This window comes from Falco peregrinus, chromosome 4 (assembly GCF_023634155.1).
Source record: "Falco peregrinus isolate bFalPer1 chromosome 4, bFalPer1.pri, whole genome shotgun sequence".
Classification (NCBI taxonomy): domain Eukaryota; kingdom Metazoa; phylum Chordata; class Aves; order Falconiformes; family Falconidae; genus Falco; species Falco peregrinus.
In genome coordinates this window covers 30,579,365-30,606,767 of record NC_073724.1, presented here as the reverse complement: position 1 = coordinate 30,606,767, position 27,403 = coordinate 30,579,365, and the positions used below count along the sequence as shown (strand labels likewise).

Here is a 27,403-nt window from a genome sequence, read left to right as displayed (position 1 = left end):
AAGCTGCCAAAATTGATTTTCCCACACAACTATGCTTGTAAAGTTGTAAATTTTTGATATTTTTTTTTCCAGTATTCTGAAAGTGTATCCCATTTGGCAGCTTAGTGTGAATGCACCCAGCCCCACTCACCCCTGTTGAACGTTAATTTACTCTAAACTGAAGTAAAAGTTTGGATGCAGATTATTATTACTATTAGATTAGTGATTTGAGAAAACACTGATAAACTTGTTAATGACATAGGTTACTCCTGTTACTTTTTGCAAGATACCTCTACTTTCAAGACTTGGTAAACTAAAAGGCATGTGTGCTGAGGAACACATATTTCAAAGCTGAACCAAAATAATAATAAATCTGATCTGTTCCCATAAAGTCTAATGAACACTACTGATGCTGCTGGAGAAAAGCTGGAAAGTAATTTTTTATTACTTTCAATGTTAGGACTGAGTAAATTTCTAAACGTTACTATATTTAGAACTACTTAGGCAGCTCTGTTTCTGTTTCAAATTACATGACCTATCTGATTAATCTTGTCAGTGAAAAGTCCTTCATTCATGTGTTTAAAGAAGCGAGGGAAGATAACCAGGAGCTACACTTATAAAAATCAGGGATGGCCAAAATGAACAGTAGGAAGCCCCACAAAGGGGGGGGGTGGGGGCGGGGAGGAGGCATGGGGAGAAAGAAAGAAAGAAAAGAAGAGGTGTTGCCTGGTATAAATAAACACATGTCCTAATGTAACACATAAGCCTAGCAGCCCATGAGCCCACGTGCACCAGAAGAATTAACAAGTCAAGGATGCATCCTCCTCCTTCCAGGCCAGTCTATTGGAACTTGGTCACAGCCAGGTATTAAGTGTCCAGCAACAAGCAGCAGCTAACGTAGTCTGAAAAATCATCCCTCAGCTTTACAGGCTAGGCACAGTACAGATTTGATGTGGCAACACAGAAAGGAAAATTATTGTCATGGGCTTCAGTGTCATCTATATATTGTTGGGTGATGTAAGAAACCATTTTATGGATTCACTGCTGCTCTGACTCTGTGACACCATGCTGAAAGACGATGGACAGAATTCATGAAAGCATAATACCTTTCTGAGAACACAATAACTTTTTTTTTTCTTTCTTCGTGGTGGAGTTAGCTTATAGCGCCTTCCTCCAAATTGTGCTGAGGTATCAGGAAGAATATTTTGATAAAAAATAAGAGAAGGTAACTAGGGAGAAGGTTAGACCAAACTCTAAACAGTGAGAAGGAATAGATTAAAAGATGAAAACAGAAGGTGATCTGAATGAGAGCAACTATGAAAGCAAAAGTGTTTGCAAATGCATCATGATGCAAGAAGGGAGAGCAAGCCAAAAAAAATTTAAAAGGGACTTTAAACAACTCAGAACATGGTAGACGAGGTGTCAAGGGCAAAGGTGTAAGGAAAAAAGGAGAAGACTGTCAGTTTCTTATAGAGAAATAAGGTAAATTTAAGCTAGACAAAGTAAAGCATTCTAACATTAATGGCATGTAAGTACTTTAATAGACGCCTGGGAACACTGGGGAACCTCCATTACCAGAATTTTAAGAATACACTAAGCAAACACCTGTCAAGAATGACACAGACGTGCTTAATCCTTTCTTTGAGTAGGTGGGAGAAATAGCGAATTTCTTGAGGTCTTTTCCAGTCCTGTGTTTCATGACTTCTATGCTTACACATCATACAGAGATTAAGAGATTGCTAAAACAAGTAATTTTGAAGCCCTCGTGTTGAAACAGCATACACTAGTCAGAAAGCCCAACTATTTCCAACAGTCAGATGCATCTGCTGTAATTGGCATTTTGTACTGTTCTTTTTCCACTTCTATTGGCAGAAATGACACCCACACAACATGTGTCCAGGCAACCACCACATTCAATCTCATTTTTATCTAGCACGATATGTACAGAACACATGGCACAAGGATTATGAAGAACTATCTTGTTAAAAAATTATGAACTTTTCTATTCAAACTGTTTTGTCCACTGGGAACATTGGAAACATCCAATTACTTCAGTATCTGCATTGGGACATGCATAGATCTTTTCTTTGCATTTGTTATCACATAAGGAATGTGGCACTGTATGTGACAAGTACCTGTGGTCCAGAACATGAGGTTAGGTCGGCAGACAGCATACATTAAATCATGTTAAAAGGCAAATTCTTATATCCTAATCTCTACATGTTCAGGAAACACTTGTGGCTAATACCATTTTGACCGACATTTTACTGTAATAGCTTAAGCAACCAGCAATAATGTCATAGAACCATAGAATTGTTTAGGTTGGAAAAGACCTTTAAGATCAAGTCCAACCATTAACCTGGCACTGCCAAATCCACCACTAAATCATCTCCTTAAGTGCCACATCTACACATCTTTTAAAAACCACCAGGGACAGCGAGTCAACCTCTTCCCTAGGCAGCCTGTTCCACTTTGCAGCAATAAGGCTGAAAAACTAAAATTGACCCAAAATTATCAGAATTGCTTGGAATTTTAAATTCCACTAAATCTGAAACATTGACCAAAATTCAAACTAACCCCCATGAACAGTAAGAACAACAGAAATTCCCACAGCTTCATTTGCCTCCTCAAGGTTGTGCTGAGCACTGCGAGTATATTGTGATTGCATGTCTTTTCCAACAGTAGAAAGAGAATGAAGCTGGCGCTTACAGTGTGAGCAAGCCAAGGGACCACACCAACACCACCGCCAACAGAATTCACACCACCTATCCCTAGCGGGAAAAACGATGCCGAGAACACAACTGTACCATTTGCTCAGCTTTTTTATTTTCCTGTAATATTGCTGCACAGAGGGCGCTGAGACAAGTCCACACGCAAAGATCTGTCAGCTGATGGCGTGTGTCAACTCTAATGGTGAACGTTACTTTCAAGGGGGGACACCCCCCTCCTCCAAAAAACAAACAACAACCCAGGAGGGAGCAGGGTGAGGAGCAGGGCTGGCCTTTGGCCCTTGACCCCTGCCCCATGGCCCCTGCCATCAGGACCTACCCACGCCCCCATTGGCTGCTCCTGCTTGTGGTGCCGTCAGCCCCGATTGGAGCAGATGTAGGTCAGGGGCAGGCACTGCCAGCTGATTGGTTGATTAGCTCCACGGGGGTGGGACAAAGGGGTGGATGGGGAGCAAGGGGCACCTGCACCAGGCCTCTCCGCAGCCTGGGAGAGTGCTGCCGGGCGGGTTTGCTTTGCAGGGGCAGGGCCCTGAAAATACGTGTAGGGCAAGGGAACAATCCTGCCCCACCAGCTCTGGGCAACGGCGCTGGGGCAGCCTGAGCACGGAGCTGCCAGGGAAGGGTGGCCACAGCAGCACAGACAGGAGGCCTGTGGATAGTGAAAAAACTGAGGGTGCCGTGCAACAGCACCCTGGTGTTCTGTCGGAGCTGTGCAGTTCCTTACAGGGTAGAATAAATTGCTCTTAATTCAAAGAACTCGTATGGACCAAAACCTCTAAGGCTTTTCCTAAAACAGTTATTGTTTCTGAATGCTTAAGCACAAATGCCTTTAGGATTAAAAGAATTTAGCAGCACTGCAAATGAGAAAAGGCTTTTTTGTGTTCACAAAAGCCTATTCTAATCTATTTCTTAGCAGTTCTTCTTCTCATTCAAAATTGCAGAGATTTGAAAAGACAGCTTTCAAACTGCTGTCATTGAAAAGTGTACTTGGGTAGCATTACGGAATTGGTTTTTATTTGCCAGGCCAAACTGTAAGCTTTTTAGAGGGAACAATATTTTATTCTTTGTTTATGTTGCATTTAGAATAAAAACAAAGATTGTTGGAACCATGCATATACTCTGCCCTCTCGTCTTCTGAGGATTATGCAACATGGGCAAAGTTCGCCTCGTGCTTGGGTGCTGATTCTTCAAAGTCTTAAAGCTGACAATAAACAATATTGATAGGTTAGGAAACATCAGTTAACGTTACATGTACAGTGCTGACTCTTAACCTCCAGACATTCAGTCGCTAATAATATGTGGACATATGACTCCTTAATTAACATAAATAACAGTAAAAGCTAACCTACAACTACACATATAACAGTCCATGAAAGCCACTTTTTCCAAAAAATATAGAAAAAGTGTAATTTTTTTGCATCTTTGCTAAACAAGGAAGAATTACCTTTTCATTTAATATGCAGGGCAGATAAACCTACAGTTTTGCTAGCTTCCTAATCAGCTTATCATCCGTACTGTTCTCAGCTGGGTGCCAGCAGCACCACTGGTAAAAACCTTGTTGAATATAGGAAGAGATAATTGCAGCTTTTCTACTGACATGTTAATACAGGTATTTCACAGGGTGTGCAAATCAAGCCCAGAGATCTTTCAAATGAAAGTACTAGCCACAAGCCTGAGGAAGTAATCAATTCTGACAACTAAATGGGTTTTAAACAGTACATACTGTAGAACTGTTACAAGAACAAGGCAAAATTCCAGGCAGGTATTGAACTTACCAAAGTCACACAACTTCAGAACATCATTGTGGCTTATTAAGAGATTCTCTGGCTTGATATCTAGAGTATCAGAGTGAGAGAGGAAAAAAAAATGCTGTTAAACTTCTCTTTTTAATTTTGAACTTTGTCAACAAATATTATTTCATTATAACATATTTAGAGATATTCATGCAACCATAAATGAAACATTACGAGAGCAACTGCTGAAACAGCTTCCAGCAATTCAGTTTGTAAACATGCAGAATTAATTTTCTGCCTTTCAAAGTCTTTTAAAGCGTCTCCCAACAAAATACAGAAAGATAAAAGGTGCTTACAGATATCCCTGGGCAGCAAACCAATATGCAGAATACTGCATATCGCAAAATAATACAAAGAACTGACATTTAATTACCCAGTTAACCAATAAAATGTTAAATGTGTTGTGCTCAGCATTTTCAGTTATGATGCTGCTCTTGATCACCTCTTGTCATTTGTTTAGAAACAAATGTGTTGTCTAGTTTTAAGCCTGTTTTTTTAATTCCTGTATGGATATTATGGTATCCATATATGGTACATTTTTCAAACTATATTTTACAAAATATTTTCAGACTCTTGCTTATGTTTGATCAACTTTAAATATAAATTACATACTGTAGAGAATTTTAATTTATTGGAAACATTAATTAGAGATGTTACCCTTGCAAAGCCATAAAGCAAAATACAGTTTTATTAAATCAGGAAAAAAGACAGGAAACTAGATAAAGTCACACATCAAGATATGTACTCCAAGTGCTTGAAGCTTAAAGGAGAAAGTAAATATACAGAGCTGAACTCATGGGAGCTGGAGGAACTGCCTTAAGTAGTAAAACACAGGAGACCAAGCTTTAAGTTTTGGGTTATTTTTCTTCTAATATTCTATTATCAGATTCAAAAGTGAAATGACTGAGCATCATGAAATGTTTTAAAATATTCCCTTTCCTTTGGCAACATCTGTACTGCAGTTACACTTCGCTGTGCATATGATACAATCTTTATATAATACCCCAAAGACAGTGGACAACAAGCTGTATATGCAGATCAATTTAGTTTTAAAACATTCTGAACTCACGCAGCTGAGTTAAGACCCAGCCAAATTTACTGACTTTTTTTTCTGCTGATATAAAGCAATTACTTGTATTTATGCGAACAGCAAAATACTTCATGCTGCAACATCTTTCCCTTTAGAAAGCAAATTCCTACTTACTTCCATGTGGAGAACTACTCACCTCTATGAACAATGTCATTCTTATGGCACCAATGAATTGCTTTAATTAGCTGATAGATATAGCTTTTCACTTTTTCTGGTGGAACTCCATTTGGCATTTCTTCTAGCAATTCAAGCATATTCTAGATGTTTAAAAGATACATTATTTAAAAGAGTTATACTGTAGCTGCTAGAAGAGAACATGCTTTCAGCATTATGAAGCGATATGCTTGCACCACTGAGCCTAGCTATGCAAAATTAGTAGTTTAACATTTAAGGAGTGTATTTTAATCATAAGCATACTACTAGCTGTTTTCATTCTAGAGCACTTGTGAAGACAATAATCCTTAAAGGTGAACCACAAACATACCACAAGTGCTTAAAAGACTGTCATCAAGCCACTTACCCTAAAACTTCTAAAATGCCATTTAGTTCCAAAAAGTTGCTTAAACAGAAACGTCGGTTCAGTATGGCTATATAAAGTGTTTAGCAGAACACAGCGTTTTGTAAATATCTGACTGTGCTTTAACATACTGTTTTCTTCATTATTAAGCTGCTGCTGCTGCTTCAGCATAGCAGGGCCATGATTAATGACAAACCATGTCTGTACAGGAATGGCTATAGTTAAAGCAAATCAAGCCTGCTAGTGCAAATGAAGTAACAGGTACAAAAATGTCTCACAGGAGCATAAATAGCAACTAGGGAGTATCCCATAGCTATATATCAGCTATATTGATCTTAGACATTTGCACTACAGTAACTATGGCCCTATTAACTGTTTTATGGCTGTACCTAGTGAAGAAAATAAACTGATTGTTTATACCAATAAATTTCCTCTTTGGAAAAGGACACTTAGAACCCCATCATGTTAGCAAATGTCTCCAATTTTGCACAATTAGATGTATACTGGAGTTTGTACTCTGAATCCTGCATGAATAATGGGCTGCAGCAGCCCACTTGAAGAGAGGAATGTCTCTTTTAATGAACACTCAAATAGAAATAAGTATTTTGGCTATATTGCCTTACACAACTCATTTAATTATGCATTTGAACATTTGTAGGTTTTTCATTTATCTTGTCTGTAACAAACACTTTCTTTAGCAGTACAGTAAAATCTTTAAGGTTTGTCTTGTAAGGTATTTTAATGAACACAAATATAAGACAAAACAAATGGAGACTTTGGTAATATTTGAAAACATTTCTAAGTTTTGCAATCTTGACTGAATACTGGAACTTATGTGCTTGAGTATAAGTTTCCTTAGAAATACACCTCAGATCCAAGAAAAGGAATTTTCTGTTAAGGAATCATATTGATTTTAGTTAGACTTTTGTCCACACAGAAGCTTGTGGGTCTGGATAAGTAAATCAAGGAGTTAGTGTTACAAATACGAACCAAAATAGTAGTACCAACACAGCAAGACATAATCCTATATGAAGACATTAACTAAGGGGATGATGAATAAAGGAGATTAGACTAAATGTGAATTTAAGTAATCTGGATTTGAGCAGTGCAGAACTAAGACTCCCTAAAGGACATAAGGTGCTCATCACCAGTTAAAACAAAAATTAGCCTACTATACCATATTTTATTTAATTCCTTCTACCTTTCCCCCATCCAAAAACACAGAAATCATCCTGGCCCTCAAATAAATTATTGTGGAAACTGACATACCTGAAAATGAGAAACATTCATGGACTATAAAATGTAACCAATACCAAAGGTGACCATTAATATGGAAATGACATTAGGCACCGACTATACATGACGGCTACCTTTATCATTATATTCCTTTATTCTGATGCAAATAATGTTAGATATTGCAACCTGGTGTTTCTACCAATATTAATTTTTGAAGCACACTCCTTATCAGATCAATTAAATGTTTTTTACTTAGGCTGCTCTTCCAACCCACTACTATGGAGAGCTTAGCCAAGTCAACTACAATAGAAAATTAAACGTATGTTCTGAGTTGGTATATGATCAAAGACATTCCACGTGCCTGGATCAATGACAAGAAACATGAATGGAACAATTAAAGCTTTGGATGTTTGATCTAAGTATGATCTACCCCATAAGAAGCCACTGATCTGCTGGCAAAAACTGATTTCTGCCAAACTGTGGGCTAATATGGGTCACTTCACATTATGCTATAAAATTATATGACATAATAAATTGTAAACTGAGGTCAAGGAGACAGTATTTAGGACAGTATGAGGAATCTTTATGCGACAGAGAATTGAGTGAAAACCACTAGCACTCAGCTAGACTGCAACATCACACTGGCAGGATATTAAATGAAAACTTCAGTCAAGGGAACAATAATATCTCATGAAAGCTAGAGATATATATATTTAAGCTTCTGTTTATTTTTACTGTGTGTATCTGAATACCATCTAATTATTTCCATGAAGAAATGCTAAATGGTTAGAATTCAGAGGGAAGGCCTACCTTCATCATGAAGGTTGCAAAAATAAGAAAAGACCAATCTGTTCTAGGTTGTTTCTCCCTGGAAACAGACCAGAATGCTTGGCAGTAGCACACCAATCTAAGGAAATTCTGGAATTGTTTCAAATGAGGTCAGGATTGGAGATAATGACAGTGATCTTTGCCAAATCCTTCTAAGCAACTATTGATACTGGCCTTGTAACAGAAATATACAAATAAATCCTATTTTTAACAGGGAAGGATGGAGAAAGTTGAAACAGATTCCAAGGTCAAAAGACTATGATCTTGTTTTGAAAGACTACGTCAAGATTTATTACACAACACAACACAGAACAGTTAATCAGGTTCACAATTAAACTGGACTATCGCATTTGGATGGAAATTTTTCTTCAAATGACATCTTTTCCAGTCTACATAATTTGAACATGTTTGTGTTCATATATGGAAGAACTTTTTTTTAAATACCAACACATGAAGTAAAAACAATAGTGAAGTTATCAGTGTGGCTTTCTCACAATGAATGTCTAATTACTACAATTCAGACTGTATTAAAATTTCTACAGTTCCTCTTTATAGATTAGTATAGTTTAATTTTTACAAGTAAAAGCAATTTTAAAGATTTTTCCAGTAAGCTGATGATTTAACTGTGGCAAGGACAGTACAAACTCAACTCACTTTTTCCACATATTCAAAAACTAAGTATAATTTTCCTCTTCTTCTGAAGGCTTCCTTCAGCTCCACTATGTTCTCCTGTTTCAAAGTGCGAAGCATTTTAAGCTCTCGTAAAGTGGTTTCTTTGACTTCTTCATTTTCTAGAGTGCAAAGTAAAAGTGACAAATTTATTACAAAACAAAACAAAACCCCCAAGTAACAAGTGTTGTATTTTTTTATTTTGAACCCATGATTAAGTTCTGTTTCTAGATATTACAGAGAAAAAGGCTTATTTTCCAGTATGGGACTCTCTCTGCTGCCTGGATGCTTCTGCACTGAAAGAGAGGTAACTGGTGACTGTGCTATCATTATGCAACCCTCACAGACTATCATCTCTACCATCTAGGTTTTCAGTGGCAGAAAAAGTCATAAGAAACAAATCATTTGCATTTCTATCTTTTTCATTATGAAGAGCACTAATATACTACCAAAAACGTGCATGTATGTGTACAGACATACCCTCCACCCCATAAATACATGTCACATGCATGAAACACTGGCAAGGCTAATATATACTCAGATGAAACACTGGAATGCAAAGCTCATGTTTGATCAATGTCAAAGAACTCTATTTGATTCTAAAATAATTTTATTCTTCAAAAGCGATGACAGATTTTAAGACTGAAGCAGAATTTGTAAATCCTATGTTTCCCCACATGGCTTTCAATGAATTGCCATTGAAATGCAGGTCAGTGTAGCAGCTATGGAGGGCGGTAGAGCAAGTATTGATTCAACAAAGCCTTGAATCTGATTCTGAGCAGTCAAGAAATTTAACTGTGTTTTGACAATTTGGTTGTCTGAAAGTTGTTCAAGAAAGGAGGAATGTTTCACTAACGCTTTGTACACTACTTATCATCAAGGGGCCCTGAACTGACTGGGTTCTAAAGGATACTACCAACAAAACGTCAAGTAAAGCAGACTATATTAAGTTTTATTTTTCATTTTGTAAAATGAAATCCATTAATTCAGCAATTTTTTTCCATGCACATGTAGAAGCAGGGTTCTGAAACTCTTACAAGTATTATCCACAACAGAGGGATATAAAATGGGATATGACTGCATAAATGCAAAGCTGAATCACTTTTGCAGGTCAGGTACCACAAAGACAGTCAGAGACAGAAGAAGAAGGAACAAGGAAGAGAAACTCTTTTCCCAAGCAAGCAAAAGGCAAGAACAGGTTTGCAGGGGAGAGAGAATAACACAGGTCATACAAATGCATATAATTGTCATCAGAAGAGGGGAAAAAATAAAAATAAAAAACTGGAGTGTAGAAAGAGGAAAGGGGAAAACAAAATACTATCAACCCAAATGTTTTGATTAAAAAATATATAATTTAGTGCAATCTAAATAATTTCTTTTTAAAACTGAGTGCTCGGTGTTGGCTTACATCAGCCTGATTACATAATTTCATCTATAACTAGACACACTCTTTCCAGCGCATTTAGCATGCATATGTCAAACAACAGCAAAAATTCAGTGAAACAAAAATGGTAATAGAAACAATTACAGTACATTCAGATTCCTAATGAACTACCATATTAACGACACAGATGTGAAATGGGCTGAATCAAATCCATCAAAAGAACTTGTGTCTTATTTCCAGAAACTTGTAAACAACTAGCTACAACTCTGAAAAGCAGCCATCAGTCATGTAAACTGGTATTATGCAATACTTTTTGAAAGCCAGACCTAATGGCAATGTTGCATTTTTTGTTTTCATTTTTTTGGGGTAGACAGGCTAATATAATAAATCTATTTAGGTCTTAATACTGAGCTTCATCACCTAGGATCTGTACGGAATAGCCATATCAATTCCTAAAAGCAGTTCTAAAGTACTCTCGCAATCTGGTCAAGATGGTCACCACAATTACATTACCTCCTACATTCCTTAACAGAGATTTAAAACAGATTTCTTAACAGCAGAGCTAAAAAATTCATCAAATATACTCTTGAAGTGTCTGGCAAAATCAGCTGCAAAGCAAAGAGTTTCCATTGCATAAAACAACACGGTATATGGTAAATCATAGCTGCATTGCCTCAGACTGGGATGATGCCTCTTATTACTTCATACTTGGCTTCTGTTTGTGCTAGGTCATTAAGGTCAGGGTTAACTTCTGCTGTACGCAAGGCAGGCAGCTGCTCTCACGGTTGATTGCCAGTTTTGCCTATGATAGGATGCTGGGATTCACTGTCCGCCAACAAGCTCAGGTCAGAGAGCTAGTGTCATCTTGTACAGATCTTTGGGTTTATTACTGCTGGGTCAGAAATAAGCGTGTGCAGCACTGGCAATGACTTCCATGTGTCCTGCCTTCAGCCACTACTCCCTTTGCCAGCATCAGTGAGCCTCGCAGGAGCCAGCTCTTCCCGCCTCGCAGTGAACTGGGCAACATGGGAGAGCACACAGAGGCTGCTCTGGGGGCGAAGAGCAAGTTTCCTCTGGAGAGTGGAGCCTGCTGAAGGGAGGGCAGAGCTGCTGCCTCACCACACGGCTCCCTCAAATTCTCCCACAGATTCCCGAGAGCTCCCTGATTCCTCTTCATAACACTGAACTTCTCGGTGACTTCTCCCGGTCTCCTCCATTTACTCCTTCATGTCCCCCTGTCCGTCCCCCCCATTTAGATCCCCTCCTACAGATGAGGGTGATAAAGCCCGAAGACTCTGTAAGCCACTACTACAAGAGGAAGTTTTGCCATTTACTTATCACATCCCATCTCCAAGTGGTAGATCTTACCACCACGTACAGCACCACAACCTTAGCTATATTAAGATAGATGCCCCAAGAAAGAAAGCAGTTATCCAGTTGGAGTGTATAATGCAGTCCCCATGGCAGCTATGAAGGATCAAGTGCCTTGAATATTCAGAGAGCTAGTAAGTCATTATAATTTTAAAATCATGTCTTGATATACGAGACATTTTACTTTAACTGGGGAGATATTAACAACGTACTTATTGACATGAAAGATTATGCAGCAGAAAAGGTTACCTTCACTGTCTTTGAATTTCTTGATCGCCACAATTTCATGTGTCTCCTGTAAAACAAAAATGAAGAAAGGGAAATGAGCAAGATCTGTTGTGTGTTTTCTCTTTTTTTTTTTTTTCCCTCTGAGCATCAGACAAAGAAAAACAAAAGCATCCAGAAAAAGTTCACAATGCAAAACAAAATGAATTAAAAATCTGGCAAACACCTCAGTGATCAGGCCAAATGCAATAGAAAACCACATGTAGCAGATACCTCACAATTAGGAATCCCAGTATGAAGAAACAAAGTTAAATGCCCAACATATATATATATAAAAAAATACCTGAATATATGTAAAATATATATAAAAATTCTGAAAATTGAATTTTCAGAAGCGTTGTTCCTGTGACTCTTGTTGCTTAGTTACTCTGAAAGTCAGTCTTTTATCTTACCAAAGTATGAGTGTGGGTGCTTGTCTTTGTGAGCTGAAATGAAAATAGTGTACTAGCATGTGGATAAGGCTTACAATGAGACCTGTAATTTTAGTTGCCAAAAGTTTTTGGATTTCAAAGTTCAAATATCCATAAAGAACACAATTTTAGGAAATTCTCTGTGGCTCCTTAAAAAAAAGTTGTTGTCTTAAGGGGAGCCTATCTAAAACCAGAATCACCAATTGCATTTCAAAGTCTTAATCCATGATTACTATATGGTCATAGGTGATAATTTCTTAATGCCTGCATGCTTTGGCATGCCTCTATTATTCTCTATTCTCACCAAACCTGATCATCATAGGTCACATTTTTCTCTTAAATAAAGACATTTCTCTTGTGTGAGCAGGAATGCATTTAGCCAAAATGTAGCCAGGGTGACATGACTAGTGCAGGTCTGTTCATGCAATGATGCAGCACCTGAATTTTAGTAACATGATGGGGAAGAAGCTTTAAGGGTCACAGAACAAGGGCATATGAGCAGACAGGCACTTGGGTTACTTGATGACCTAGATGTAGATTACACACCTTTTCCAAATATCACCACTTAAAAAACCCCAAACAATATTCCATTATTAACAACATACAGGAGCTGGACTGGAGAACAGCAATAAAAAAGCAAAGCCATTCAGGAATACCCGAAGACATGTGCATAACCAAGTACTGAGTAACACACTCATTTACTCAATTTTTAATTTCAAATCATCATAACAAATGAACCTGTAAAAAAACATCTAAACCATCTAAAATAAAAGCACCTGGAAAGAACTACTGTGGATAGTGAGTAATGCTTTTCAAATGAAAATGAATACCACTATGAATAAAAATCAATTAAAATGAGTTTGCAAACAAACTTAAGTATATATATGTGTGTACAAAATTTGCATGTTTTAAAAAAATAAAAACAATCAATTGATCATCACTTATAAAATCTATCAGAAAAACTTGGAAACATGTTTTGTATTGTTTTAAGTGACCAAATTTTATCTTCCTTGTATTGAAGAAAGTTAGTTCAGCAGAAGCAGCACAGGCTACTAACTCTTAGAGAGGACTTGCATTGCTTTTCTGCTACTGAGATCTACCCTTCGTATACCCTGGCCTAATCAGAAGACTGATACATTGCATAAATTCAGCTGAGATACCACAGAAGTCCAAGCACTACCCTTTTTGCTGAACCAGTTTACACAACAGCAAAGGAATAGATGTCAGAACTGGGAAGATAATACGCATTTCAAGTTCTGAGTGATTCTGAAAGGCTTGTCTATAGTTTTTATGTCAAATACAGTTCCTAAATATTTTTGTTTCTGGACACTTACAAACTGAATGGTCTAACCCAAACTGAACAGACTATTTTACTAATTGTATTGTTACTGCTAAGTTATAGTATTTTTATACTTATTAACTCTAAGTATAGTAATAGTTACTAGCACTATGAAGGAACAGAGCTAAGAAGGTGAGCAAATTTAGCTTGACTTCTGGTATCTACTGTTAGGTGCTCCGGCTAATTAAGCCTCTGAAAGGTTTTTCAGAAAAGGAACATCCTAATTGCCCTCAAAAGCCTCTGCTAACTGTAATATGCCTGTGTTTAGACATACGCATACGCCACTTCGCAAAAGAGCCAAATTTATCCATTAGCATTACACTCCTATTTCACATGAAAGAAAAGAAGAAAAGTGTAGATGTTTCAGCAGCCATCGAAAGGCTGTATTTTATTCTCAAAGTAATGGCTAAGTACACTGAAATAAATGTAGGAGTTAAAAGCTGTTGCCTCACACAGACAGCAATTCTGCACCATTCAAGAAATCTAGTCCACGTGAATTCTCTGCCATATGCTGCTGTCCCTGACGTGTACAGTGAATATGATAATTTGGAAATTAAGTTTTAAAACTTCTTGGGTCACAGCATTGCAAAGACTTATGTAAGATACGCTATCAAATGTCCTGTAGGATTTTGACTATTCACAGTATTTAAAGCCTGAGTGGCTCTATGAAGAACAGGAACATAAAGATTTCAGCAACACGCATACGAAAGAAAAAGTTACCAAGAAAAGAAACAGTTCAAAATTCTGTAACATTTAAGAAATTGTCATTTGAAAAGCTTTATCATTTATTATTTGTATTATTTCATTAAACTAATTAATGGTGTCATAATTGAGCAACCAAGAATTTATACATGACATATTCCCAATCTTAAAAAACCCAACAAATAATACATGTAAATAAGCTCAAGAGAAACACCACTAAAATGAGACCAGACAATAGGTGCTTTGAGGAGTCGCACTAGTAACGTGTTGCTCCTCCTTAGGAAGGGACATTCCTGTCTAGGTTTCCTGGAGGACCTCATTCTATCCAAATGGTTTTCTCTAAGAATCAGCTACCGGTGCAGCAGTCAAGCCAAAGCTGAAATGGATACAAGGATACTGAACATTACTGTTCATAGATTTTTAAATCTTTTGCTTGACAAAAGGTCTGTAACTTTCCTTTGATGTGGAACACCTCCAAAACAGTAGGGTTTCAGAGTGCTCCATCAGGCAGAACAGAAACCTGAAGCGGAGTGCATATTTCCCACTTCTTGGTCAAGTGCTCTAAACCAACTAAATAGTTTATATGAGGTGACATAAAAAATAGTAGCTCCTCATCAATCATTTTTTAAACTAGTTTACAAAGGAAGAATTCATCTGAAATGCCCTGTTTCACATTTTGCCATCACTGCCAGTGATTTTGAACTAGATAGCCAATTTCAACCAAATTTTACAGAGAAATGTGAGTTTTAAAAATGAGAAACTTTAAAAAAGATTTCTTAAACTTGTCAGCCATATATAGAATATCCTTCCTTGGGGGAAGAAAGCAGTAAGAAGTCAATCTCCTATACACTGTATGCTGTTGCAGACAAGCAGCATATGTAGACTATGCAAAGAACTAACACTCAGAGCTTTTGTATCAGCCATTGCACATAACTGTCATTTACACAAACTAATGCAGAATGAGATTGGTAAACATGGAATACATTTTGTATATGGCCCAGTTCAGCAGGTGTATAGTAGGGGTGGTAAGAGCACGCTTCCTGGGTTAGGAGCCAGATGCTAGAGATGTCAGATGATGCAGGGCAAACCTGAAGTTTCATACAAGTACTGATACACACGAGGTATAAAGCAAACAGATACCACATTGCTAAGCCCTAAGAAGACTGACAGAATTGGGGATACAAAGAATAGCAGAGCTTTGAGCAAAGAGGGGATTCAACAGTAAAAATTCAGACTCCTGTGGGAATCTGAAAGGTTCTTTACAGATCAAATTTAGACTTTGTTACTTAAACCTTTACTTAAATGTCCTTTTGGAAATTCAAGCTCTTTTGTGGATCTGGTTCTCTGCTCCTTACAACCAGAACAAATTACAATTCTCCAAAATAGAATTGCCATTCTCTAAAATATATTTTTTTTGCATTTCAAAAGGTTCTTTTCAAGAATGTACTCTGAAACAGAACATTACTGAAAACAATGTTCAGTCTAATTGTGGAACCCCTCCTCAAGACAATAGCTCAGTATCCAACTCCTAGCATGGAAATTTCTCATATTCAGTTAAAGTATCTTCTAGCTAGATAGGCTGTTACTAGTTGATTCAGTGTTCGAGATTTCAATGAATGTCAAGGAAAGAAAAAAACTCAGCAATCCTAAATATTCTGTGCTCTTTATGGAAGCCAGAATATTCTTTCTGATCTCTGCTACTTACTACTACTAGCTTACATCATGAAGTATGAAAATTTGAGTTCACTCAGCTGTAGTTTTGCTTCACTCAGCTACATTTATTACTAAGCATCTCATTTTCTGGCCTCAATATTTCACTTTACATTCTGAGGCAAAGGCAAATTTGCAAATGAACAAGTCAAGCCTCTCTTAGGATTGGTATTTCCTCTGCTTATTGAGCACACATATGATAAACATAATGCGTTATAAAACTATAGGAAAACCACTGTTTTACAGTTAAGCATGCAACAACAAATGAATGTTATTGAAAACACTACGTAAAAGTTAAGGACATACAGAAAGTGATGATTCAGACCCCATAATTTCATGTGTCTAAAATGGGGCAAAACATGTCTCTTCTCCATGTACACACCTGCTAATACCATTTAATAAGAGCAAGACAATTTTCTTAATCCATGTCTGTTCTATTTGCTTTATATAAAAATATTTAGAAAGAGAGGAAGAAGGAGATATCTGTTCTGTTCATGGGAAGAAGATATCTCCAGTCCTGGAGATGGGAATGACTTCATGCTAGAGCTCAATCCTTTCCTTTCCTGCAAAATATGCGTGGCAATTGCATCTGAAGAAAACATGTGATTTGCTGTCTGTCCACTTAGCCACAGATGAGAGGCAAGTATCCTTATGCTTGCACAGCTGCTCTCACAGCCCTTCTGTTACCCACCGAGAGATCTGTGTCCCAGGTTTCGTCACAAGATTGTAGCAGCTGGTATTTCCTGTCACCAGTATCAAACTAAGGGGGTTCCCCACTTCAAAAGCATTTCATTTTATCTCATTTAAAGGACAGAGGTCCCCTATCTTTCCGTTACCTCTACGTAATATATATGACATGACAGTGTTTTTCCAAAACCGTGAAGTACCTCTGTTGTTTTCTAGAAAAATCTTTGATGTTAGTGATGGGAATACTCAAGGACAAAGGTGCTCCCTCATCATAACTCAAGATCCTAGAACTATAACATTCTTCTCTGGAAAGAGAAACATAGCCTACCAAATTATATGCTGTTCTTCAAAATATCATGTGATAAAAAAAGATTCTTGAAAAATAAAATTATGTCCTTTAGAAAGTTACATCATTGAGCTATAATTTTACTGCCTCACCCTGTATGATTACAAGAATTTCTCAAGTAGGATTTTTTAAGCAACCAAAAGAATAAGTGTTTATAAAAATCAACAAACCTTAGTAGAGACAGCAGTAGTCACTACAGAGCACGTGCCATGCAGAAGCAGCATGTTGCTCCCTCTACTCAGGCAGTGCCACTCAAGCAATATCTAGTACATCACATCAAGGTTTTATACTGATATATTAAGTGGTATATGAAGATATGATATGGCATGTTCTGTGATTGGCTCATGTTTTCTGTCTCTACAAGTATGAGGCTATAAGACCCAAAGATAAATGCATGCTTAACTTCTGCTACATAAAGTTAAATCATTTGCATTCTCTACTCACAGATAATATTTACATTTTATAAAAATAATTCAGAAGCAAGCAAGAAACTGTTATTTGATCCTCACCGATCCATAATTACATCCATACTATTTAGTTTACCACAAAAAAAGACACACATTAAAAAAAAAAAAAAATCAACAAAATTCAGCCAAACATATCCTATGGCTAATATCTTTTCTGAACAAAGTAGTACAGTTTTACTTCAACTTGCATAAGCATTATTATGTTCTTCAACATTTAAGTGTTTAGATTAGATTTTTCAATAATCTTGATTCTAGCAAAAATCACAGAACATTAAGCAATCACTGACATGGCAACAGAAGTCCATGGAACCATTACAAGATAGTAAAGCATTTATTTTTCATGAATCATTTAAAATGAAACTTTTAAAAAACCCACAAATTCATTTTTCAAAGTTACTCTAAAAGCAAGAACAGTATCAAAACAACTCTGTATTGATCAATGTAGCATAAATGTTACATGTGTCTTTGCAAAAGTCTTTAAACTTCGGCCAATCTACCTCGCAATGGAAGTTCTGAGAGGTAACAGGCATCGTTACCTGCATGTGAATCAGGTCCTTAAGGCATTACTCAGACACTGTCCTGACTCCATTTACATTCTGCCTTAAAATGCTGCTACCTTTGGACAGTACTGACAGATCAGAACACAGCCTCCTGTCTTCTCAAGACTTCTACTATTGTTCTGGCAACTTTGCAACATCACTTTAAAAATCTAGTAGAGTACCTTAGAATATTCTCTGTAGAAAGAGAGATGTGCGAGATGATGGATTCAATTTATTTTTTCAAACAGTTTGACATCGGGAAGTATAGGTCATAGCACTGTGTATTCTTGTACATCTACAATGCTTTGAGAAATTTCCCTCAAGAGGTGTTTCTCTATTTTAAACTTCTCTCTCTCCTTTGAGAAAATTGTAATACTCCTACTTTTCAATTAAAAACCCCCTCACACTTAGTTTATCTAGAAAATATCACTTAGCACAGCAGCACTTTCAGGAAATTACTTCCTAATTCAAGTGTCCTATTTATTTTTAGGAAGAGATTGAACCTCTGGTAAATAATGACAGAACAGTATGTCTGGGTTATCACAATGCCTTTACTGGAGAAACTGATTAGAATTTTTCCAACACATACATGTTACAGATTACTTGAGAAGAAGCCTCTAGAATGAATCACCACAAATCAATTTTTTATCTTTTGAAAGCAGAATGTTATTTACTAACCAGCTAAGTGTAGGAGGAGACTTAATGGAACAAAGATGTATGTACTTCTGATGCCCATTTGAAAGAACATGGCCCTACTGTCTCCTAGGTGGGGAAGAACAAAAGGAGGACCCACTGGAAGATTTCCAAGGAGGAACAGCTATAAAAGCTCAGCTATTCCACTGGGGAAAGATGCATAAGAAAAGGCTGAAACCTTCAGCCACCCGTTTGTCAGGAAGTGACCACTAAGTGTGTGCAATGACAGAAACCAAGATTTTGCAAAAGAAAAAAATGCAAGCAGATTGAAACAGTTTCTCTTATTTCTTTATCTAAGTCTGTCATAAACACTTGCAACAACCGTGTTGTCCTTCAGATGTTACAATTTTACCAATCTGGTTTAAATAAAAGTGTAATTTAAGGGAATCATAAACAGTGCATTATTACTCACCCAGCCATTCAACAAATCTGTACACCAAGTCAGTGGCCCACCCGTAGCCCCAGGCTCACAGATCGGGGCGCACCCCTTCGAACTGCCCCAGCCCTGAGCGGCGGGTGCAGGAGAGACTGAAAGACACCCCGACACCCCCACCCCCGTTCCACGGGCAGCAGAGGCTCTCCAGACTGCACCAAGTTTACATGCTCACAGGACAATTACACAGCTGGAAGGCACCTCTCAACCCATCTCGAATGTCCCTAGCCCTGGAGATATTCTGAATAGCCTCTGAGATATTCAGAATCCACCAGGTCAAGATGTGGAGCAACCTGCTTTGAGCAGTTATTAGGAGGCACACCTGAATCCTGAGGAGCGCATTACAATGCATGCATTTTATACTCTTAAAAAACTTGAAATCTACCACTTTATAGTTTCTTTGGGGTTTTTTTCCTTCTACTTTCCACAGAAGTTACAAAGACTAATCTTAGCCTTGGAGGCTAGTCCCTGCCACTTTCGTTTAAGATCGGCAGAGGCGCAAAGAGTGACTGTATGGGGTCTGGCTGAGCCCCATAGCATCCCTCAGTGCTGTGCTTGCATTGGTAGCTAGGAAGGTGCTGGTAACACACCAGGGGTTTGGCTGCTGCTGGGCGGTGCTTGCACGGCACCAGGGCTGTCTCTCCAACCTTCCCCCCTCACCAGCAGGCTGGGGGTGGGCCAGATCTCAGGAGGGACACAACCAGGACAGCTGACTCAAAGTGAGCATATTCCATACCATATGGTGTCTGCTCAGCAATAAAAGCTAAGAGAAAGGAGGAGGGAGGGGTGGAGGCATTTGCTATTTACATTTGCCTTCCAGATCAACCGCTACACATACTGAAGCCCGGCTTCCCGGGAAGTGGCTGAACATCGCCTGCTGATGGGAAATAGGGAAGGACATCTTTTGTTTTCCTTCGCTTCCATGAGTGCAACTTTTGCTATTGTTTCATTAAACTGCCTTTATCTTGACCCACAAGGGTTTTTTTCCATCTTATTTTCTTCGCCCCTGTTCTGCTGAGGACAGGAGTGATAGAGGGGGGGGTTAGTGGTGGGCACCTGGTGTCCAGCCAAGGTCAACCCCACTGCAGTGATTCAGAGCAGGACTACAGTTAAGGTGCTCTCAGTCACCTCCACATAAATGGAGGACACGACTTCCCTAGACTCCCAAGGAAGCCTAGGGGGCCTCATCTCTCTAGAGTGAAGTTGGCTCTGTGCAAATTCTCCCCGCCTCCTCTTTTATGTTACACTGAATGTTGGCTCTTCATATACATTGGGAATTAGTAGTTTCTTTAACCCAAGGTAGTAACATTACCATCTGAACAGTCCTACACCCCCTAAAATACTACCCTGAAAAGAACACTTGAAGGAAGTGAACCCACTCAGTACTTTCTGCTAACTGCTAGGCTGATGACAGTGCTTAGCATTGAAACCTCCATTGTTCCATATTTATTCACAATTTTCTTCAAGCAAAAAAGTAAATATGTATTCCCAAAGAATTTGTACAACAGTGTAATGGAAAGTATCTGGAATAAAAAGCAGCTTTTAAACACTATAAATGCAGCTATTCTGGCTTTTCATGGTGAACTAGCATTATTGTAGCAATTTTTAAAAATAAAATGGCCTCCATTTCATCTTACGGTAGTACTAACCTATATCATTTTACAATTTGACAGCAGTTTAATCCCAACACTAGATGTAAAACAGAACCCAAATTCACTAAATGCTATAAAATTTTTCCGATATCGAAATGTGAATAAGTCATTTCAGTTTCAGACCTCAGTCCTCTTTCAGTTCTGTTTGGCCTGTAAATGCTGAAAACTGTGAAAATTCTGGGGAATAAAAATAAAGATATAAATAGCATAATACTGCACTGGGCAGATATGGGCTTTATTTAATTACTTACAGCATAACCTTGACACTTGGAATACAAGTGGTGATAAAGTGGTAAAAGCAGGAAGACAACCTGTACTACCTTTATGGCTTCCTTTAAGATATTGCTGGTTCCATAGATACAGAGGTCAGCAAGACATTTATAATTACATTGTATTTCTTAATTCTTTGTTGCTACTATCTAATGCTCCTTCCCTGAGCACCTTTTACCTTAAGAGTAGGTAGAAATTATTGGAAAATGTTTCTTTGTTTTGTTTGTTTGGTTTTTTAAACATGCATCAGCACCAAAGTTCACTGTTACTATCCAAACCTTAAGCATCAACAAGGTTTTAGCATGATTGGCTAAACTTCTAAAGTTCATAACAGTTCAAGCTTTAATTTTGAGATCTTCACTTCTGCAACTGATACAATTTATTTTTTTATCTTGTACTTTCATATTTTTAATTTTTACCTTTTTACTTATCAACAGTCTGACAGGCATTTTCTTTGATCTGTAAAACAAGATCTGCTACGAACCAGAGGCAGACTTGCCAGGCAGGTTCTCGAGGCCAAAACTCTTCAGGTGGAATTCAGTTTCAGATTAAGACACCTAAATTCAGAGGCACACGAGTTGTTCGTTCAAGCTTCTACTACAACAAGCAGAGCCAGAGAGCTCTAAGTTTACCAGTCACTCAAGACACGATTCAATAACCTAATCATAGACATCTAGTAGCATTTAAGATTCCCTAGATATCTACAACACTCACACAGTATTGGCAGAAATGACAGAGGATTTATAGAAATGTGGATGTCTTAGAGCAGAAGTTAGAGGTAAGACATAGCATGCCAGATATCACCAACAGCAATAGGAGCTTATGCTTAGGCAAAAGTGCACCTTTCATTCCTAAGGAAGCATGAATTGAACTTCCCTCTATCCCTTGACCAGATTTCCATTGACTATAGTGGGAGTTCAGACACTTGTACAGGTCTAAAGCACATACCTAAATTTGTATCTTAATCATGTCATCTTTCCAGGTCCACCAGCACATGAAAAGAAAATCAAAGCAAAGCACACATTCATCTTAAGCATGTATGGGAAATGCATGGAAATCACATTTGGATTTTCTAATCACGGGTAAAATCAGTTGGAGTGTTAGTTTGGTGGGGGTTTTTTTGTTTCTTTCATTTAAATAAAAATGTTGGTCCCTTCTCTTCTTATTAAGCATCTCTCCTAGTCTCCAGAACCTTTCAAAGACAATCAAGAGCTGTCCTGCTGCAAGGACTCAGTACCTTTGGATGCTCCCCATCTGGTCCCATTAAACTGTATGGGCTGAGTTCTCCTGAGTAACTCCCAGCTCAATCCTCACCCACTGGTGGCAATTCATCTCCTTCCTCATTAAGTGTAGAGACCTGTGAGACTTTGCTGGTGAAAACCAAGGCAAAGGTGGTACTGAGCACCTCAGACTTCATCGGGCTCTGCTGTCACTAAATTGCCTACCCCACTGAGCAGTGGGCCCATACTTTTCTTGTTCAGCCCTTCACTAACAAAGTAGCAGTAGAAACCCCTCCTGCTGCCCTTGCAAGTCTTAACTCCCAGCTGAGCATCAGCCTTCCTGACACCACTCAGATCGAGCCAAGCAACGTTTCTCAGTTCCTCCTTTGCAGCCTATGTGTGGCTTCCACCTCCTGTATGCTGCTTTTTTTGCCTTGGAGCTCCATTATGAACTCCCTGCTTAGCCAAGTCAGTCTCCAGCTAGCTGCTTGCTTTCCTGAGCACTGAGACGGACTGTTCTTGTTGAGGACTTCTAAGTTCTAAAAGGTTCCCTCGCCTTTTAGAGCTGCTGCCCACGAGCTCCCCACCTACCAGTTTCTTGAATACTCTCTGCTGAAGGTCTGTGCTCTGTTACTTTTTTCCCCATCAGTGTACTCGAGAACTTGTACTCCACTATTTCACAGCCATTGTAACCAATTATTGTAATAATCTGGTTGGCCCTTCCAGCACCTGTATCAAGAAATTTTCCCCGACATTCTCCATAAATCTCTAGGACTGCTTACATTTCACCATTTCAGCAGATGCCAAGGAAGTTAAAGTCCCCCCCGAAAACTAGGGGGTGTGATTCACAAACTTAATCAGCTGTTTAAAAAAAGGTTTTGCCCACTTCTTCCCTCTGATCAGGTGGTCTACAACAAAGTCCCAACACAATGCCACAGTTACTGGCCTTGCCTCTGATTCTGAACCACAGGCTTTCACCCACACTGTCATCCACCCCAAAAAATCCTCCATGTATCTGAGACACTTCTTCACACAAAGGGAAAATTCACCTTTCTTTGTCTTTTGAGCCCATCTTTCCTGAATACCTTGTATCCATCCACCATAAAGCTCCAATGTTGTTTTAACAATTTTAAATACTAAGTAAATTTGCATTTCAGAATGCAAGCTAGAGATTGCTCAAGCTTACTTTGCTCAGTTTACCATTACCTTAGAAAGAAAAATTGTCTATCTTGCTGCTGGATGAAAATAAATAATTAATAGCAGCAGCAGGTACTGTCATTTCCATGCTGCAGACTTGCACATGAGGTTTGCCCTAACTTTAACTTTTCCTCTCGTGCAAATGGCAGGAACGACTCCTCTGTGTTCTGGAGTGGGCCTTAAATCACCAGAGGTGGTAATCATCTATTCAGATACCAAACCGCCATTCCGATCTGCTCTGGAGCAGAAGCCAGAGACATGGCTGGGGTTATTTTTTAATACATTAATTTGAAAGAGTATGTGTTAGCAATGACAAGCTTTCTACCTCTGGAGAAAAGCCCAAGCTACAAGGTTCTTCTTGTCTAGAATCCTAAAGATGAGAAGGTCTATGTTTAGTGTTTCCAATTAAAAAAATAAAATCTTTTAAACTGAAAACTGTTCCCCCCACCCATCATTTTGGGCACCCAAATAGTATAACAGTGTTGTCCATGCCATTTAGGAGATAAAGGGTGTTATTGAATGTAACCAACACCTTTGATAATCTGGTCTCAGCTCATTGATAGGTTTGGCTATGGAACATTTCATAGATGTCTACATTAACCCTAAGAATCTGCTATTCCATGTCCTCTCCATCACATGGTTTCTCTTCTCTCATCTCCTCAAGTAGCACTAAGGCTCATGAACTCCCCTTTCACTTCTTTCAGATCTTTAATGACAATATTTTTGTGTTGTTCTCTAATGAAGGGATGATAAATTTGAACAGGAATTGTCACTCCTGCTTTCTAGCTTAAGTTCTTTGGCTACTTCTTCCATCGGACAACAGTAATATGAAGAGAAAATAATCTGCCTCCCCCTGCCCCGCCAAGGATTTTGGGTTTGTTTTTTACAAAAAATACTTTTTGCTCTCTAAGTTGTTGCGTTTTTTCACCTCAAGAGGTATTTTTGCTGACATTATGCTCTTAGCAAAGCAAAATCCTAGGGCAACCTGGTAATAGCGCAAGCTCTACAGTTGCAAGTTGGTACTATTTTCTTGTCCTCGATTTTTTGGTTCAGCATTACAATACAGCAGGATCATTTTTCCTGGTGCTTTATTGATCAGTTCTCCTCACTTCTGACTCCTTCCCTACGACCCTGATGGATGTTCTACAGAATCCTAAATCAATGCTTCTTCCTACTTCCCTTTCCATTTAGCTATTTTTACAAAAAAGTTTTTTCCAGTCTGTATATCGATATGGGTTTCAATGTACACCTTAATTTCTTCTCAAAGTTTCTACATTCAGGTTTGCAGAGAAAGAAAGGCCTTTCTTCTCTAGGATTATATGGACAGTGCATTCCTTAGATAATAAGAGATAAATTCTTGCCTCTTAAGAAAACTGCCATTTTGTTCTGCCAGTTTTCTTTATAGAATAGCATCAAGGATTAAAATTCAACTCAAGCTACTTAAAAGAAGACAGCAGGCAAAGTTCATACCTCAGACACATTCAGATTTTACTGATCGCTGTTGCAGAGGTCAGAGGAACAGGAGGGCTGCCTCTGCACAAGCTGCATGGTAATTTAGTTAACTTGAGAAGCAGAATGTAGATGACAAAATATAGGAATCTGCACCCAAGGAAGGCTTCTGTTACTACTAATAGAAGAAGATGAAATGGCAGCTAAGTCTTCACAAAAATAGCATTTCTAGAAATGAAAATTCAGTTTTGGAGCTAAATTGAGAAGGAGAGTTTGCAGACTTATTTCAGGCACTTTCTGCAGCATCTGAAGACTCATGACTAAATCAGTGTAATTTCTCTTATATCTTAAAAAGAAAAGAAGTCTAAACATCACACAAGCTCCAGGAAGATTAAATAAAGCTGTTCCAATAAAAATTGCCCCTACTGATAACACTAACTCTAACACATCCCACTTTTAGATCTCGCACACACACATGTGCTTTGGAGCCAGGAAAAAAAAGATATGCAGAATTTAAGTTCACTGTGAAAGGTTGCCCAAATGTGATAAATGAATACTTCTTGGGAAAAGGGGAAGGAAAATAGCATCTTGATCTCACCAAGTTTATTGTCCCAAGCACTGGAAACAGTATGTGGCAAGAGGGTATAAAAAAGTTCAGAAAGAAGAGCTGAGGGCCAGGAATACCCGGGCTAAAGAGACTAAGAAAAGGTGGCGGACAAATGCAAACTGAAGAGATTGGAAGAGAACTGGGATAAGGCACCTGGACTCAGAAGTTAGTATTAAAACCATCATAACAAATAAATGAATCTGAACACCTAAAACACCTAAAAAAGAGTATCAGTGAGAATTCAAAGATAGCTGCGAACCCCCTAAAACCACAGATGACTCTCATTTCACAATGTTCTGGATGCATGGGGGATGAAGGCAACAGGTTACTAGCTACACCATCTCAAATACTAGAAGCCAACAGCTGTGTGACAACTGCGTGGGTACCCATATGGTGTTATATGATGAATTTTTTATTTGAGAAGCCTAGAAAATTATGTGCAACGAAGTTGGTTTATCACAGTGTATGTAAGCAAGGCAGTATTTGAGGGGAAAAGGTAGCATTCTTTTATTAGAACTACTGGTGCATGCAAAAGAATCTGAAGCCCTTCTCCAGGTCTAAAATAGAAACAGCAATCCCCAAAGCTAAATTTAAACTAAGAACAAGTATATTCTGTGTTTAAAAAGACTCAACAAATCTACAGAAAGCCTCAAATATTTCCTAAGTTAGAGTCCATCTCATTTAGCTTTAGCCAGCTCCGAGTTACATATCTCGTGTGTGTTTGTCAAGGCCTTCCCCACAGCTACTAAAAGCAGGGGAGGCAGAGAAGATTCAGCCAGAAGGATGCTGAAATTAATCATTTCCAGATGACAAGAATGGCTTTTCAGATGCTGGGCTCTCTCAATTCATATAAACTAGGGAGACTGGTTATACAAGACCTACACAGTGCAGCAGTGAATGAGATTAATTCCACCCAAGTTACTTGACTTTGCAGCCCTTTGTATGTTTTATTTTTTCACAGATGCAGAAACTTACATGCATGTATGTGCTTTTAAGGTACATTTCAGAAATAGTGGTCAACACTAGTAATTTCAGAGGTATTAACTTCTCTGTATCAGTATTCTTTTGAGTTCCATTGCTACATTAATATCACAGTCCATTGGATTGTGTTTGTAATACACAAATAAAGTATTCCCAGCTCTGCTACCGAAGTAAGAACGTCTCCATTGCCAATGTAACTGTGCAGCATCAATTCTCACATCCCACAAAGCAATCTGGCATAACTAGCAGCAAGACCAGAATTTCTGAAGCTCATCCTTCTTTAACCTGCACATTAGAGAATAATTTAAATCTTCTCTGGCGAGTATCTTCAGGAAGCTATAAATATCTTTGCTACAAGCATTCCATTTCCTGGTATAATTGAAGGTACTACCTGAGATCAATAGCTTTAAATAACTTGCAGGGAAGGCCCCATTAGAAGTAGCTCCCTTCTTTATGTTAAGCTTCCAGGAGAACATTTCAGATAAGATCCTTAAGTAAGAGCACAAAGATTAACATGAGAGGTTGTCATAGGAAAAATATGGATTTAGAATGTATGATATATATTGATCTCTTAGAGCTATATTTCTCTCAGTTCCAAGGCACTATAAAGATTCATTTAAATGGAAGCAAAAGAAAAAGTAACAACTGGAAAAGCTTTAGGATTCTTCCTGGAATAAAGGTTTCAAGTCTTCTACTTAGTAAAATTTCTCACTAATAGCTCATAGTACTCTCACTTCAGATTTGATTAGGGGGAGTGATACGAAACATTTGAGAGCACTGCAAAAATCCAAAAGCTAAAATCTGTAATGTTTGGAGCTTT

The 27,403-nt window shown here is 38.2% G+C and overlaps 1 protein-coding gene across 5 annotated transcripts in view; it reads right to left on the bottom strand.

Moving 5' to 3' along the window:
* CDKL5 (cyclin dependent kinase like 5) overlaps window positions 1-27,403 on the bottom strand; it is a 140,631-nt gene that overhangs the window by 45,892 nt on the left and 67,336 nt on the right. For all 5 annotated transcript variants that reach the window (XR_008746839.1, XM_027778961.2, XM_055801953.1 and 2 more), the window contains exons 4-7: window positions 11,846-11,891; window positions 8,827-8,963; window positions 5,728-5,848; window positions 4,484-4,543 (exon numbers count right to left, since the gene is read on the bottom strand). Coding sequence is in view for 4 of the 5 variants with exons in the window: in XM_027778961.2 (XP_027634762.1) it covers window positions 4,484-4,543; window positions 5,728-5,848; window positions 8,827-8,963; window positions 11,846-11,891 (364 nt within the window). In the remaining variant the exon portion in view is untranslated. The remainder of the gene's footprint in view (window positions 1-4,483; window positions 4,544-5,727; window positions 5,849-8,826; window positions 8,964-11,845; window positions 11,892-27,403) is intronic.